General features: G+C 34.6%; 1 protein-coding gene across 1 annotated transcript in view; it reads left to right on the top strand.

Moving 5' to 3' along the window:
• The window catches only part of LOC118193974 (uncharacterized), a 223074-nt gene that overhangs the window by 132156 nt on the left and 73084 nt on the right, over positions 1-17834 (top strand). The window contains exon 3 of the mRNA XM_085822327.1: positions 17020-17171. Within this exon, the coding sequence (XP_085678453.1) occupies positions 17020-17171 (152 nt within the window). The remainder of the gene's footprint in view (positions 1-17019; positions 17172-17834) is intronic.

The following is a 17834-nucleotide window of genomic DNA, read 5'->3' as shown; positions in this document are numbered from 1 at the left end:
CCAGTGGAGGTTAATTGGAAAATTGAAAGGTGCTGATGGAATTTTAAAATATAGTGAACTCTCTAGAATTATGTTGGCCATCTTGACAGATCCCCATAGTAATGCAGAGTGTGAGAGGATTTTCAGTGTTGTTGCGAAAACGAGGACTAAATTTAGATCTAATATAAGTGATGACACATTAGAAAAACTTTTATTAGCGAAAGCAGGCCAACGTGGCAATTGCTATGAACAAAATTATGAAATTTCTTTCTTAACGAGAGCAAAATCTGCCACTGTCCATAACATTTGTATGAAAACTGATTAAAGTGCCCCTTTTTTTTTTTTTTTTTTTTTTTTTTACGATGAAAGTAATAAAAATGTTTTTTATGTTTATGGTATTTTTGTTTTGTTTGCATTTAAGACTTAGTAACTATTTAAAGTTAATTCATTATTAAAAACTATATTTTTATCATTTAAAAAGTCTTTGTAACATTGTGAAAAATCTCCTGATTTCTTAAAAAAATCTCCTGATTTTTGAGTGTCATAGGTTGGCAAGTATGTAATCAGTTTTTTTAGCCTTAATTTAGATAATGTGTAACTTTCTTTATCATGTGACCTGTGTCTTGGATCCTTTTCAAATGTCAGCAAAGCAGGATCATCCCAGTTAGAAGAACTAATAAAACTGACGGCAAATGAAGAATTAAAAATTAAATTCAAGAATGGTTACCAAGAACTTTGGCTGCAGAAGCCGATTTTGCAATTGTACCCAGAATTATAGTCGATTGTTCAACGATTTCTGATAGCATTCCCATCTTTCATTTAGCTGAACATGGATTTAAAGCTGTAGCAACGTTTGTAACTAGAAAGAGAAATCGGCTTCATATCAACTGAACGTGGCGACTTACGATTGTTTTTAAGTAAAATAGAGCCTGATATTAACAATCTCCTTAAAATGCATCAAATTCGGCCTTCTCATTAGATAAGTAATAAATTAAATGTCGAGGGGGTCTTACGGAAAAAAAATATTCTCAAATTGGGCGGTGGGCAAAATAAAGTTGAGAACCTATGATCAAGGCCGTTGATGACCTTTCATCTGTGGGTTGTCGGTCACTGGTGTGAGGCACTGTGTAGGCTAACATTTCAGAAATTTTTGGAAGACTCAGGTAAAAGTATTTCTGCCATCTCTACCCACCCCCGTAAAAAAAAAAACTTTTAATGCTTTGTCTAATTCGATAAACATTTTTTCTCTATTAAACACTGAATTTTTTTTTAAATTATATCTTAGAGAAAGATGACATCAAATGGGCATTAATAGAAAAAGCAGTGATTATTAAAAACACTAGCTAATAGAAAATGATGTATTTGAAACAGTGATACGCCCTGGTTATTTTTATTACCATCTTTTAGGGTATGTTTATTATTTATTAAAAGTGAATTTAATGATTTGTGAGGCCTTTGTAATATGGGTCTCTTGTGATGAGGACTTCTAGATCTCATAAATCCCACTCCACCAACAGATTAAACTTCTGCTGAGCCACATAGCATACTAATGGCTTCTTTAAATATGCTGTTATTGATTTACCGATAGAGGTAGGTTTTTAAATTCACTGCAAAATGAGAAGACAAGAACTTGTGTCTGGAAGGAATTGGAAGCACATAAATTCAGTGGCTGAGATTTTACAAAAAAAAAAAAAAAAAAAAAAACTGGCCTTTTCTTGTTTTTTAAACTTTCTAAAAGTAACTCACATGACCAAAATCAAATCATCAACTGTTTTAAATTAACTTGATGTGCACTCTCCCCACATTCGCATGCTTTAAAAAAAGGTCGCATAAAATCAAATCAACAGACTACGTATCAGAATGTGGCTTGCGCATAAAGCCTTGTCATAGAAAGAGATTTCTTTCGTAGCAAAATTTATTTCAAATTTTTCTGACAAATATTTATTTCTGATGGATTTAAATTTTCAAATTTTTGCGATGTTAACTGTATAGTATCATCTTTTGGTGAAACTTTTAACTAAATCGTAACATGCCCCAAAAAATCTGTTCCTGTGATAACATGTAGATGCAAAACACACCTCCATATGCCAATTTCTGATTTCATGTATGATTTTTAAAATGCGTCAAATTTTTTGGAGCAATTTGCATAAATAAGTTAAATATTTGTCGCCGTCAGCAGAAAATTTTGAATTAAAAAATATATCAAACATGAGTTTAATTTTTTAGACGTAATTTTATAGGTCATTTAATTTCTCACTTTTTAATCAAGTCTTAAAAATGATAATCTGATAGATTTAACTCTAATAATATTTTATATAGTCATAATGATTTGAAATTATCTTAGTCATCCAAACAGCTTCTTTAATTGTGAAAGTCTTTGACAGTCACCAAAAATTTACAACGCATTGATTTTAATTTGAATTGGATTTAAAGCCTCAGAATTTTAAAAGCTTTGTCTCAGACACTTTTTCAGAGTAGGTGGAAGGGGATGTTTCCTCTGCTAATTTATTTCTAAAATTCTATAGATGCTGCTAGCTTTTAGCAAATCATTTAATGATAATTAGCAAAGCATCAGTTATAGGCTTTGAAACAGTAGATTATTTACCACTATTGTATTACGAACATTACGAAAACATAATGCATCTTACACTGGTGTGCAAAAATTAAGGACGAAGTCGAAAAATTAGCATATCAGCTGAACGAAGAGGCAGAGCGGACAGAAAGACCAATCAGGAGATTAAGTAAGGTGATGTACGGTAGCACATGCGCAGATATGCAGGTAGACGTAATGGGGGAGTGTCTGAGTAGTATAAAGCATGTTGTCGCTGTAAGATCAGTATTTCTGGCAAAGAGATTGCACGTTGTATAGCAGTTAAAATCACAGAGTTGCTGCCTCAGCGAGAAATGGCGAATAATCAATCTGTTAGACGACATCTGGATGCTTTTACCCGAGGTCGAATCATTGGGAAGTTGGAGGAAAGCCGCAGTGTGACAAGTGTGGCTGCAGAGTTCGGAATTGCTCACAGCATCGTTTCACGACTTTGGAGACAATTTCAAACTACAGGAACAGCTATCCGGGGATTTAGTAGTGGTCGTCCACGAGGAACCACATCCGCAGATGACCAGTATATTGCCTTACAGGCCAGAAGAAACAGGCGGCAGACAGCGGGAGAAATCGCTAGACACACGACACAGGCGACTGGACGACCGATATCGCGTTTTACCGTGGCCAGAAGACTGCACGGTGGTGGTCTGTTTGCACGACGCCCTCTACGGTGTGTACTTCTAACACCGGAATTGGAGAGACAAAGAATGGGGACGAGTACTCTTTACAGATGAGAGCAGATTCAGTCTGAGTAGCGATTCTCATCGCATACTCATCTGGAGAGAGCGGGGAAGCCGCAATCATCCCTCGAACATCATTGAAAGGGACAGGTATGGAGGTGGCGGTGTTCTCGTTTGGGGAGGCATCATGCATGGTAGTCGTACAGACCTTCACATCTTCGACGCAGGTTCAGTCAACGGGACCCGTTATTGTAACGAGATTCTTCTTCCATATGTGCGTCATTTTAGAGGCGCTATGGGTCCGCAGTTCCTTTTCATGGACGACAATGCACCATGTCATCGCACAGTAGCTGCCGAACAGCTCTTAGAGAGTGAGGATATTGAACGTATGGATTGGCCGGCACGATCTCCATATCTCAATCCCATCGAACATGTATGGGATTTTCTAGGCAGACGCTTGGCAGCTCGTACCTTACCACCAGTAACGATTCCGGAGCTTCGATTGGCGCTGCAAGACGAATGGGCAGCAATGCCTCAAAAACTCATTGACACCCTCATTCTCAGCATGGGCAGGCGCTGTGAAACCTGCCTAGCAGTCAGGGGAGATCATATCCCCTATTAAAGACCGGATGTTTCTTGCTGGACACCCATCACAGGGATGTTTCGGTTTTCAGTCGCATTGCGCACCATGCTACTTTTTCAATAAAGCTTCTTTTTATCCCTCTGATTTCTCTTTTAGTAAGTGTTACTTACATTACTCATGTCCTTATGTATTGGGGATCTTACGGTATTAAATATGTTGATTTGGAAAGCTTTTGTACAAAGTTATATTGAAAAAACCGTCTCGTCCTTAATTTTTGCACACCATTGTATATATTTGTTTATGAAATGAAAGGAATACAATATTAGGTATATTAATGTTAAAAAGTATCCTATATAAGTATTTAAAAAAATTGCACACTCCAGGTTAAACTACTTCCCCGTAATCATAAACTGCTAAAAATTTAACTAATGTTTGATATTGTCTACATACCTATAACAATGTATTTATCGCATATGACTTAAACCTGTGTATTAGAAAAGTTCACAAGTTACTGAGGGTTTCCCACTTCTTTTTCTCTACCACCAACCTCATAAAAGAATTTTAGCTCGCCATGTTTTTTGAGTGCCTACTTGCCGCAAAGACATTATACATGTATAAACATCCATGCCTTTTCTGGGATTCGAACCCTTTGGCCCTTAGGTTGAGCAGTTAATGTCTATCCCGTCTAGGCGCCCACTCATGGGAAAAGACTGAAGCAGGTCCAGCTCGTGTTCATACAAGTAGTTATATTATTCACCGTCGGGCCTTGCTAACTGCTGAGTTTTTGCACAGATTGGATTTCCAAGGGCACTCCCGGGCTGTGGTTTGAATATCTCTCACCACTCCTTCCCTTTCACCAACTGTTAGAAGATTTTGACTGTCCGTGCGTTATTTTAAGTGCCCCCTTGTTTACAGGTACTATACATTTACAAACATTCATCCCTTCTCCAGGATTTTAACCTATGGCCTTTGGTACGGTAATCAGAGCTACAGACCACTATTCCATGGGGGGCAATCACAGAAAAAGTGAGATGTGTGAATATTTTAAGATAGATAGTCTCTGTGCTAAGGAAGGAATTTCTGAACTCTGGAACCGTTTTACGGAGGTCTGGCCAATGTCATAATAAATGACAACTGCTTCTTAAGATCGATATATAAAAGTAACTGCCCGTTGCAACAAGAAGTCCAGTGCTCGGCAGTTAAGTTTAGAGCTTATAGCTGCCACAGAAACTGTTGTATCATAGCAAACTGCGTGCAGAAAACTTAACCGTTTGGACTGCTACGCGGCGCAAAATCACTGCGTTCATTTGTCTCGAAAACCGCGATGCAGTTAGTTATTTTAGAATGCACTCGTGTTACAAATTACGCGTGAGGTCAGACTACGTACGTTCACACCCACGGAGCAACAAAGACAAGCGCTGCGTCGCGGTTTTCGAGACAAACGAACGCAGCGCTTTTGCTCCGCGTAGCAGTCAAACGGTTATTTAAAAAGGCTTTTATACCATAAATCCAAGGGTATGTGTTTAAATGCCTTTTACTGATTAGTTTTAGTTTAACATCTGGCTCTAAATGTATTTATGTCTGGAGGGAGTTAGGAAATTTTCCTTCAAACATTATGGAGCGTGATCGTTTCAGTAATGCAGATATGATGCGTTGGGGAAGAACAACGATGGATGGACGTATCCTCTACACGTTTTCAGCAGCAGATCTGTGATTAGCCAGAGATTTCAAGATGTCTTAGACTTTTCAGGGGTGCATATGGATCTGACTTTTTATTTATGGACAATACTGCTCTTCCACATCGAGCAGGTATCGTTGATGAATTCCTTGAAAGTGAAGATATTGAGTGAATACTATAGCCATCAAAATCTCATGATCTTAATAGAAAGTTTATAGGACTATCTTGGATAAGCAGTTGTTGTATCCTTCTCCTAAAAATATAAGTGCTCTGAATACCGCATTGCTGTAGAAACGTAATTCCCCAAACTGTGGTCAACAGCGTTGTTGCCAGCATGAAAGCATACTTTGATATGTGTGTACAAGTCGAGAGATCACATTCCATATTAAATTCATAAGCCTTATTTTTTCTCGAGTTATTCTTTTTTTTGGCGGGGGACTATGTAACATATTACAATTTTTATTGTTTTCTGATACTACTTTGTATCATATGCAGTGTTGTTAAGTTTTTCCCCTTTGTATTTATGTGTTAAGATGTTATGTATCATTTCGCACAAATTCATAATATTGTAATTCATAGTTTTTAGAAATCTACGATTTCATAAATGTAAAGATAATTTTAGATTTGAAGTGTGCAAAGAAAACTATGCTGATGAGAGAGCTTATAATTATTAATTTTAAAAAATTCTGTTTTATTTTGTACTACTTCAAGAATTTGAAAGAACTTTCAGTTTTGGAAGTTTAATGTGAGAAACTATTGCATATTTAGATGATGCTAGCAGTAATACTAGCTAGAAGATCCTGCGAAAATGTAGGCAAGTTCAAAGTTTACAAAAAAGGTGCTCAAAGAGAAGATTGATCTATATCAGTTTATTTATACTATGGGTCACGATCCCATTTGAGGTTGCAAAAATTTATAGTGGGGTCACAATGTAAATAAAAGTCTAAAAAATCTGAATTGATAGTGTATAACTAAGGGCTAACGCTCTTTTTTATGAGGTTGCATTGCCGTAAAGTTTGAATACCACTGAGTCTGTATAGTGATTAGCTAAGAGACAGAATTGCGACATCAAGCAAATTTGAAACATTATAAAACTTTTCCTGTCTGTTCCTGTATCCCGCCATTGCTATCCAACATGGCTACATGAAATAGGCTTGAATCATTAATTGATTTGATTGATCATCTAAAGATTGCGTAGTGTCTTCGAAAATATCTGCCAAGATAAAAAACAAAGGCATTATATTATAGCGCCTGTCATCCATCTACAGTGACAAATCATCTTTCTGTTTAAATATTAATGATGGACGTGTCCATATTATGGAAGGAAGTTGCCTGTAGAAATAATCCAGTGAACATCTACAATTCCATGTTGAATGAACGCCTCAGTCATTAAGTTGGTAGTACTGCAGCGAGGAAAGAATTATAAATAATTTAACTCTTAGCGCTCCGCACGTTTTTGTACCACTGCCTACCAGCAACTCCGGCACATTTTCGCAGGATCCGGTGTTTTTAAATGCAGCATCCAGAATATCTGCATAAATCTTTTTCTTGTAAATATTTTACCAAAGAAAGGGATGTGACTATTCTCCTTAACTGGCCAATAATCCTGCATATTCGCCATGGGTATATGCAGGATTATTGGCCAGTTAAGGATTCATTTACCAGTTCGTTATACCCATATTGATAATAACTCCAATAAAAACCCAAAACTCATTCTCTTCCACCGCACGCCACGTTTTCCAAATAGAATTACTAGGTATTTCTTTATTCTGTAGAACAATTTCTGTGTAATTGTTCGTTTCTTTTATAATTTCATTTACCAGTTCGTTTGTGAAAAATAATTTGAAATATTGTGTCGGCTGTAATTTGTAATTTTTCTAGGAATTTGTGGTCCAATGACCTTTGGCGATACACTAAAATGTATTCTATCCGGAATATATAATTCTTCCGTGACATCGCATCATTCATCTAAAGGCCCGTCCACACGAGTACGCTTGCGACGTAGATGACGCAACGTTTTTGACGCCGGCGTAAATTCGCGTGACGCAAAAGACGTAAAACTGAGTTCGCTGCTGTTCAGCTTTTTCGCCCGCGACGCACGCGTATAGCCAATAGCCGGCCGAGTTCTTATCACGTGTCATAATCAGAAAACCTTCTTGCTTACCCGTTTCAACCACACAGAGATGAGTTTTTGCTTAGAAATATCATAACTGTATGCAGCAATAAAATAATCAGCATTGTTCAGGCCATCTTCAGATTTCTCAAACCGTATATATTGGTATAAATTTAAAATTCTCATTAAAGGGGAAAACTGTATATTTATAAAGCAATGATCTGACCAGTATATCCATATGCTTCACCTTTTTATAACACCGTAAGTAACAGGAACCTAAATAAATTACAGTTTCTACGAAATCAAAGTTTCTGCCTTACAAAATTCTCCTTAATTATTATAAATATTGGCTATATCATGTGTAATAAAAAGCTCTACAAATATCCCAATATTAAATACACCAAAAACTAACTTCAGCAATATAACAACTTCTAAAATAAAGCAGTTGACTGTGAAAGAGTATTCAATAAAATACAATTACAAAATTTTGGAGGAAAGTTACAACTTATGTTATACAGCAATCATTTATTAAAGTTTAATTAAATTACCTTTGCAGCAACTTCTATATGTTACATTATTTTTCACAAGCACTTCTATCACAGATAGCTGAGTGGTCAGCGCGCTGCTTTGCAAATGGAAAGGTTGCGAGTTCGAACCTCACCTGTAAACAGTATATAATTCAGTTAGCTTGTCTCATTTTGAAACATGTTTCTTATATTTAATCATGAATCATTATATTCTTATTTTACCTATTATTATTATTATTGTTTTCATTTCTTATTTTATTTATTATTATTATTGTTTTTAATTTAGTTTAAAAATGTGCATTGCAAATAGAAATTTTTATGTAATAATATATCTGCATCTCTTTATCATATATCATGTATAAATTCTCTCTTTATTTTTACTTTATTGCATATTTTATCATGCACATAATTTCTCATAAACTGTCCAAAGTTTGAACCTCATTCTAAATTCAAAAATAAATAAAAACAAAAACAAAAGACCAAGGGAGGGGGAGTTAAAAAAATATGAAGTTGGTTTTATTATATGGTGGATGGGTATATAAAGAGAATTAAGTAACTTCATTCTCTTTATATACTGTATTCCAAACCAATTTTATAAATCCTAATTTTCATACAATATAGAATCTGCAAGTCTATCAAACTGGTCGATACTCATCCTGAAGTAATTAAAAAACAAGTAATATATATAAAAAAAGTCAGTTCCTACTTAGGACCACAAAGAAAAATTTAAAAAAAAAAACTAAATAAATAAAAATACAAACAGAATTTTTTTAAATTAAAAATTTTAAAACATTTAATATGTGAAGAAGCTGTATTAACATCAAGTGTCATTCACTACAAGTTTAAAAAATTGTATTTGAACTTGAGTGAATGAATAAAAAGCATTTTATGTACGAAAATTTGAACAAGATATAGGGAGAGTGTGAGCTAATAGTAGGAAATTAATAATTCCGGATATTCATTTCGCAAACGAGGCAGTAAAAAAAAAAAAACTCTTTGAACAGGTTGCTCTAAATAATCTTTTGGACCCATTCTTGCCATTTTTTGCAGTTTTGCCTCTGCTTAATAATTGAACTTAATAGTAAAGTTTCAGCTATAAAAAAAAAATCATCTGATTCGGACAACTTGCCGCAAACATACAGAAGCACAGCAAAGTAATAAGATACAGCTCTGTTGACGCTATATTACAGCGTCACATGATTTTTGTGCAAAATAATTTTCTATTGGTTAAACACACTCTTCGCAAGCGTACTCGATTGGATGCTTTTACGCTGGTAACGTTAAAGCGCGTTCGTCAGCTACGTTTCGAGCGTACTCGTGTGGACGGGCCTTAAGTCTTCCGGTGACTCTTCGCTTTCACTTTCAATAACTACCATTCTTCATCTCTTTGGTAGTATAATTTCAAAACCACTACTTGAGTGTCCGAATTATAATCAACATTGTCTTCCACAATATCTTCTAAGAATGAAAAATCAAACATATCTTCACTATCACTCAACTTTATATTCTCATCACAATAATTATTTTTCTCCATGTTGCTAACCATAAAATGGGTCAAATAATGTTTCAATCGTAATAGTAACGAGACTGATCACGTTTTAACTACAGATAACAATTGCCAATAGCGACGATTCCGTAACATCTTAAGCATAATCATGCTAAAAACATTGGGCTCAGCGGAGGCTAAGGAGTTACAGAACAAATGACGGACCGCTAAGGGTTAAATAAGTTTCCCTGGTGCTGTTTTATTCGAGAACAGGGTATGCCATCTACCTGGGGCAAAAAAGTCTTTATCTGATAATGAATATTAGATATCTTTAACTATCAGTGTCTGTCACAATTGTTATTAGTAGCAGTGCGATTGCAGTTAAGTACTATAAGTTCAACTACATTATTGCCCATAGTATGTATCTTGCTAATTCATTAATAATAAGTAACCATTTGATAACAAGGATATGCGAGTCAGGTGGACATCCTTCAAAATGCCATTCTTAACTTAAATAAATACCTTCGTTACTGTCTTTCTATATTTATCGATGCCCATATTTTCCATTGTTTTTTGTTAGAAATTACTCTTTACTTTATTTTAAAATTGTAATTGAATTTTAGTGTGGTTCCAATAGTATAATTGTGAATATGACTAGTTTAAATGGCAAAGTTGATCAGTAAACAAGGTGTGGCCATTAATTTCCAGGACTGATCTAATAACTACAGAAATTATCATACCAATTAATATGTTTCGAAATAACTCCCACCTGATGTAATGCATTTCTGTACTGGGCTGTTTTAAGTTTCGGAAACAGCTTTCAAAGTCCTTTCAGAATGCTCTTTAATGTGGACGTCGCAGTTTTCTTGATGGCTTTGACATTCACAAATCTTGCTCCCTTCAGCAAATTTTGCAGTTTTGGAAATAAGAAAAAGATATGCCGTTGCTAAGTCTAGAGAGTATGGAGGATGCTGCATCTCCATGACCTGATGTTGGGGTAAAAACCGCTTCACGGGTAAAGCAGTAGGAGACCGGGCATTGTCATGCAAAAGCAGCCAACTCCCATTCTATTGAAAACGAAGCCTTACTCTGCAAACTCTTTGTCAAAGTCTGACAAGAATTTCTGCTTATAACTGTCTATTAACAGTCTTCTCAGGGGAACAAATTCATGATAAATTAGTTCTTTACTGTCGAAGAAAGCGATTAATCCTTGATTAATTCCTTGATTTTGGAAGTTTAGAATCGAAATTTTTTCGCTCTTGGTGGGCTTGGAAACCAACATTGGGAGCTCTGTTGTTTACTTTCAAGGACACTATTGGTAACACCAAGACTCCTCTCCCGTTACAATCGAATCGAGGGCCAGCGTCAACATTGTCCATGAATTCACCTCACAAGACCATTCTAATTTGCTTTTATTCCTCCGATAAATGGTGAGGAAAGAATCTGGAACAAAATTTGCTTTTCCCTAGGTCTTGTGTCAAAATTTGCTGAACCACCTCCTTGTAAATGTTCAGTTCATTGGCGAGTTTTTGAACAGTTAATCTGCAATCCGAAGTTACAAGCTCACGAACTTTCTCAGTTGTTTCTGGCGTGCGCAAGGAATGTAGCCGTCCATCGTGAGCGTTGTCTTCGCCGCTTTTGTGGCCATTCCGAGAATAGCTAAACCATTCAAAAGTACGTGAACGGGATAATGCTTCCTCTCCTTACACTTGTTTCAACATTTCATGTGTTTCTGTGTCAATTTTGCCAAATTTAAAGCAGAATCTAATGTTAATTCTCTAGTCTGTATGGACAGCAAACATTTAACAGCTACGTTTTAATGCACGTTTTAAGGACAACCATGGAATGGCGCCAACTTCATTCAATATGTGCATATAAACGACCTTCCAAATCCAAGCGTTGCTGTATTCTGACGATTTACGGTTCTCGTACAGTTAGTTACCTTAATCCTGGAAATTAATAGCCATACCTTTTAATTTGTATGTCTTGATCTCATTGTCTTCAGATCTTATATAATTTGTTTCGATTTTGGATTAATTTTAGAGTTTACAGCTGAGTTGCATTTTTATTTTCATAAATTGCACGTTTAATTGATAACATCAACTTGAAGATTTAAAGTTAAGTCATATTTTAGTTTGTTTTTATGTTTGGTATTAAATTTAGCTAACCATCAATATAGCGTTAAGTTGCATTAAAAAATTATGAAACTTTTCAGATTTAGTTATTTTAAATTTTTTGTGCTGTTTAAGTAAAAATGATTTAATTTTTTTTTTTAAATCGAGAATTTATGGTAGCAATTTTTAAAAAATTCAAATTTCAATCAGTGAATGCATAGGGTAATATTTGTCAAAAATCAGAATACAGTCAAAGTTTTTGCATGACAAATTAAATTTAGTGGTCTAAATTTACCGGGCAATCAACGTTTTATTTCATTTTAAGACAGGTAGAGTCTGAATATACATTATTTTGCTGTCTTTATTGCAGGGTTGATGAATAAATTAAATTACATAATGATATGCCTGTTTTCTAAAAATTATATTAAATAAAGAGGGTACTTGGCTTCTGAAAGATATTTAGGGAGCCAAATTTTTTTAGAATTTAGGGAAACGCCAAGAAGAACATTTTTTGAATTTAAGGAAGTTAAGGGATGAGGGCCGCAAAATTTTTAGAATTTAAGGAGGCATCGGGTGGCAGCATTTAGGACTCTCAAAGATTGCGCCGAGCATAGAATGCTTTTTTTGAAAAAGGGAGAAATACTTATATTCTGAAAGTAGCATCTCACTTTAGAATGTACTCAATTTTTCATGCATGTGCAATAGAAATTTTTTATATTTATTGTTTATAATAAAATGTCCTTAATTTTAATTAGGCACTAAATATATCATGTCCATGTTGATCAATAATTTGTTGGCTCCATAGCCACCTTTCTGTCTAGCATACATCTTAAACCATAACTGAAGTTCATAGCTGAATTTACACCTGTTGAATAACTTGTACCTCTAATGACAAGAAATGACTCCTGCAGCGATGCCTGAAACATACAGTGGTACCTCGATATACGAGTGTTTTGAGATACGAGCTGCCGAGCGAGCGATATTTTGCTTTGAGATATGAGGAATCGCACACTACACCACTGCACACCACGACTGCAACATTTGCGCCCATATTGGTGTTGCGTGCAGCGTCTAACAGCTTTTCCCACCTCAGACTAGACCTCATTCTGTGTGCTTGTTTCCCTCGTTTTCGAAGCATTTTTGATAAGTGGGGTTCGCATTTTTTGCTTTTTGTACATTTACAAAACATTATCGCATTTATTTTTATAACCATGGGTCCAAAGAAGAAGATGATGTCTATTGAATAAAAGCATGAAATTATAGAAAAACACGAGCAAGGTGTACAAGTAATTGACTTGGTGAGGATGTACGGGCAGGATGTACACATCAATGATATATACTGTGCTTAAACAGAAGGAGTTGATAAAGAGTATAACGCCAGCTAAGGGTGTTACAATAATTTCTAAGCTCCGGACCTATCTCTATGAAAAGATGGTGAAACTACTGATGGTGTGGGTGACAAAAAAGCAGCTTCAAGGAGGAACCTTAACACAAAGCATCATATGTGAGAAGGCACGAGTGATTTACACGGTGATTTGCTGAAACAGATCCCACACACTTCCACAAACAAGGAATTGGAAGACCGTTTAAAGCCAGTTGAGGCTGGTTTGACAACTTCAGGAAAAAAAAAACTGGCATTCACTCTGTCGTCAGGCATGGTGAGGCAGCAAGTTCGGATGTGAAGGCAGCTGAAGTTTGCATCAAAACGTTTTCCGAACTAATAAAAGCCAAAGGATACATCCCCCAGAAAGTCTTCAACTGGGACAAGACAGGGCTTTTCTGGAAAAGGATGCCGAATAGGACTTACATAACGGCAGAGAAGAAGACGATGCCAGGTCACAAACCCATGAAGGATAGATTAACTCTAGCACTTTGCGCCAATGCGAGTGGCGACTGCAAAATCAAGCCTCAGCTAGTATACCATTCGGAAAATCCCAGAGCCTTTAAGTCACATAAGATTTTAAAGAAAACTGCCAGTTATGTGGAGGGCAAATCCGAAGGCGTGGGTCACCAGGAAATTCTTTGTGGAGTGGATAAACCTGGTGTTTGGCCCTTCTGTTAAAAATATCTACAGGAAAACAATCTACCCATGCAAGCCCTTTTCGTCCTCAACAATGCCCCTGCTCACCCAATAAATCTCGAAGATGATTTAATCAAAGAGTTCAAGTTTATAAAAGTTCTCTAGCTACCACCCAACACCACTCCTATCCTGCAGCCCACGAAGCAACAGGTGATTTCTAATTTTAAGAAGTTGCACACCAAGCACATTTTTCGGCGCTGTTTTGAGGTGACGGAGAACACAAACCTTATCCTTTGAGAGTTCTGAAAGGATCTCCTTAACATCATGATATGCCTAAGAATTATTGATCAGGCCTGGCTGGGTGTTACAACAAGGATCTTAACGTCTTCACGGAAGAAACCGTGGCCTGAGGCTGTAGCTGAAAAGGCCTTCGAAGAATTGGAACCCGAAGTGTCAGTGGTGAAGAAGATTGTTTCTCTGGGAAAATCCATGGGTCTGGAGGTGGATGAGAAAAATGTGAACAAATTCGTCGAGGAACAGTCTGAGGAGCTGACAACCGAGGAGTTACATGATCTACATTCGCAGCAGCATACAGTGGTTCAACGAAAAATTAGTTTTGAAGCGGAGCCAGAGATGGAGGAGGTTATGCCTACAAGAGATATAAAGGGAGATCTTGGAAATGTGGGAGACAGTTGTAGAGTTCGTGGATAAAAATCACCTCAAAAAAGTTGCTACTGGTCGTACAATAGAGTTGTTCAACAAAACTTGCCTAACTCATTTCCGCAGTATCCTGAAAGGGAGGAAGAAACAAACCTCCTTGGACACTTTTTTGAAACGATCATGGCGAAAAAAGCGAAGACCAATGACGAAAATTAAGCGCTTCCGTAAGCACTTCTTTTTTTCTTTTAATTATATTTTTATAGAATATGTATTTGTTATTTATAAATAAATGTTTCTTCTTGTAAATACATTTTTCTTGTTCAAAAACACTTGAAAAAAAAAATAAAAAACAACTGAGGTGGTGTTTTGGGAGCTGGAATGGATTAATGGCATTTCAATTAATTTCAATGGGTAAAAATTGCTTTGAGATACGAGCAATTTGACATACGAGCAAGGTTACGGAACGAATTAAACTCGTATGCCGAGGTACCACTGTATTTGTTTTTATAAGTAACTGAATACCAAACAACACGGTTACCTTTTATGTTCACATTACAGTTGATGACGATGATTACAGATTTCAGACAACTACGCTGCAAAGCATAGAGTGTGTAGGTAAGGGGAAATTTAACATAAATTTCTTTCCATATGCAAAGAGTAGATTTTTGTAAATAATATTCATAGACCGAAAGATTGCATTTAATGGTGTTTGAATTGAAAATAAGTGGTTTGTTGCTCGGATAAGCTTAAAGTATATGTGAAAATTTATTTATTCAGGGTTAAGCGTATGCGGGAAATGGATGTAATTGTATTAAATAACTAATCTAATGTAATTCCGGATCATCTTCCGCAGCACGCGATAAAAGCAGGATAAATTTTAGCGGAGTAGCATGTCTTCAGTCGCCAATCTCATGCTAAAACGAGACACTACTCAAAATTTGTAGTATGATTCTAAATGTTGAAAATATTGTTGCCGATACTGAAGGGGAGCGTAAAAAAAAGGTTGTTGAGAACAAAAACAATTTCGATCGAGAGTTTAGTGAGAATTCTGGACTTGTGTTCTTATGCAATTATATCACTTGAGCAATAGAACTTTGAATAAAAAAAATTATTGAAATAATGTTTTATAAAGAAGCAAACAGACCATTTTTTGAAAGTTTTAATTTACTTAAGATCAGAAATGCTTCACTGTTTTATAAACAACTATTTCGTATTTTTAATTTTATAATTTTTACATCTTATCTTACTAGATTTAAAGTGATAATCTAAAATCCAGAATCACTGAACCTCTAATGAGTCTGCATTTCGGACTTTGTGCTGTAGTTCAGTAGATATGCACGTAATGGAAGCACTTACATGAAAAGAGATATAGTCTATATATTGAAATGCATGAAAATTTAAAATTTTAAATCACCTTTAATTTAATTTAATTAAGTCAATTACTTTTCGTTTAAAGTTTTATTTAAAAAAATTTTGACTTTTCTGCAAAAGTTTGAATTTGAACCTGGTATTGTTTTATGTTACCTGTTATTATCCTGTTTCGAAGAAATTAAAATTCAACAAATGGTCAATTTCACTCTTCCCCCCGAAATTTAAGGCTGGCTACGCCCATGAAATTGGCATTCTTCTAATCACTTTTCATAGTCAAAACTTGCTGTTCCTTTTTGTAATGCTCTGTCTTGACTAAGTTGCAGCGAAGTTACGAAATGAACTGAGGGTGATAAAATGCTAATTCAGTAAATTCACTGTTGGCAGGTGAAATCAAACTTTACATTCTTAAATTGGAAAATTACTTGTTTTAAATATATGTAAATATTTTAGATTTTCTAAAAATAAAGTACTTTTGGGAGTATATTAAATATGGTGCTTTTGTCAGGACAACCTGTAGTTATTTATTTAATAACTTTTTTATCGGTGTTACATTTTTTATCATTGATATAATTGTGTTTTATTTTATTTTAATTTTTAATCCTTTAAAAAATGAGATATTTGTATGTATTTTTATGGTTATATATATATATATATTTTTTTTTTTTTTTTTTTTTTGTAAATGTTTTATAAAATTAAGTTTTTGGTTATAATATGCACAAAATTATTAACTGCCAACTTTTTATTATGTTCATTATAAAATATATTCTAAAATATTTGCATAAAAATGTGCAAATTTTTAATGTCGTGTTTGTGCTCCGAGTTGTTGAATTTATAGAATTTAGATTTGTGTATTCTTTTTTTAACTAATTTAGATTTTTGAACTGAAATTAATTGTTAAAGTAGAAAATGAATGTTACATAATTATTATAACAGGAGAAATAAATATAATTAATGATACTGAAAATGTTGTTTCTGAAGATGGCTTCAAATCAAAAATTAAGTTGTTATTAAAAACAAGTAGATAAACAATTTAATATTTATATGTTATTCAGTATTATATTTATATGTTATATTTATATGTTATTCAGTATTTAAAATTTCGTTATTTTTAATTTATTAATTTTGATTACTTGTAGGAAGAAAAATTGTATTTGTATTAAAATATTAAATATCCATTTATATATTTTTTGTTTTTCTTTTCAGTATTCGAAAATAAAGATAAAATAGTGCTTGTTATGCAGTTTGCTAGTGGTGGGGAACTTTATGATTATTTGAGTGAGAAAAAAGTGCTATCTGATGTAGAAGCAAGAAGGATATTTCGTCAGATTGCTGCTGCTGTTTATTACTGTCATAAAGTAAGACTCAACTTTGAAATACATTCGTATTGAAAAGTTAATATATATTGTAAGGCATAGGCTATAAGATTTTTAAAAGCATCTGTCAACATCTGAAGGTATAAATAAATTCACTTTGCTACCAAGGTGACACTATACAAAGAATACCTCATGTAGTTACTTTAAAGCATGTAAAATTTATTGGAATGATAATATGTATGATATTCTGGCAACTTTATTGATGTACTTAGTATGTACTATATTGTTGTAATATACTTATTTTTAATTAATTTTATGTAAATGAATGTTTTCCTTTTTATCTCTATGTTGGGCTCAAAATTGCTTAGCTATAAAGTGCATTTAATTTGAGAGTAACAATTCAAATAAATAAGCTATTTGGAAGGCTTTAATAATAATGTTATTTAACATGTGTTATGTTATATAAGGCATTAGGTTTCAAACAATGGCTAGCCCAGAAAGGATTCATAAGTCATCTATCCGATTAATTAACAGCTATCTTATCATAAATAAAGCACTTCAGATCTTTTAAACTTAAGGGAAAAGGTTTATTTACACTTTTGTACAAGTTAAATGAATAAGAAATATCTATCTAGCTACATCATGCAAACATCGTCTTTAGCTTTTAAACCGCAACTACTCGTCTTCCTCTGGCATCCCATGACA

This window comes from Stegodyphus dumicola, chromosome 8 (assembly GCF_044657685.1).
Source record: "Stegodyphus dumicola isolate Sdum_Otavi_A_Nest chromosome 8, ASM4465768v1".
Lineage (NCBI taxonomy): Eukaryota > Metazoa > Arthropoda > Arachnida > Araneae > Eresidae > Stegodyphus > Stegodyphus dumicola.
This window is presented reverse-complemented; position numbering and strand designations above follow the sequence as displayed.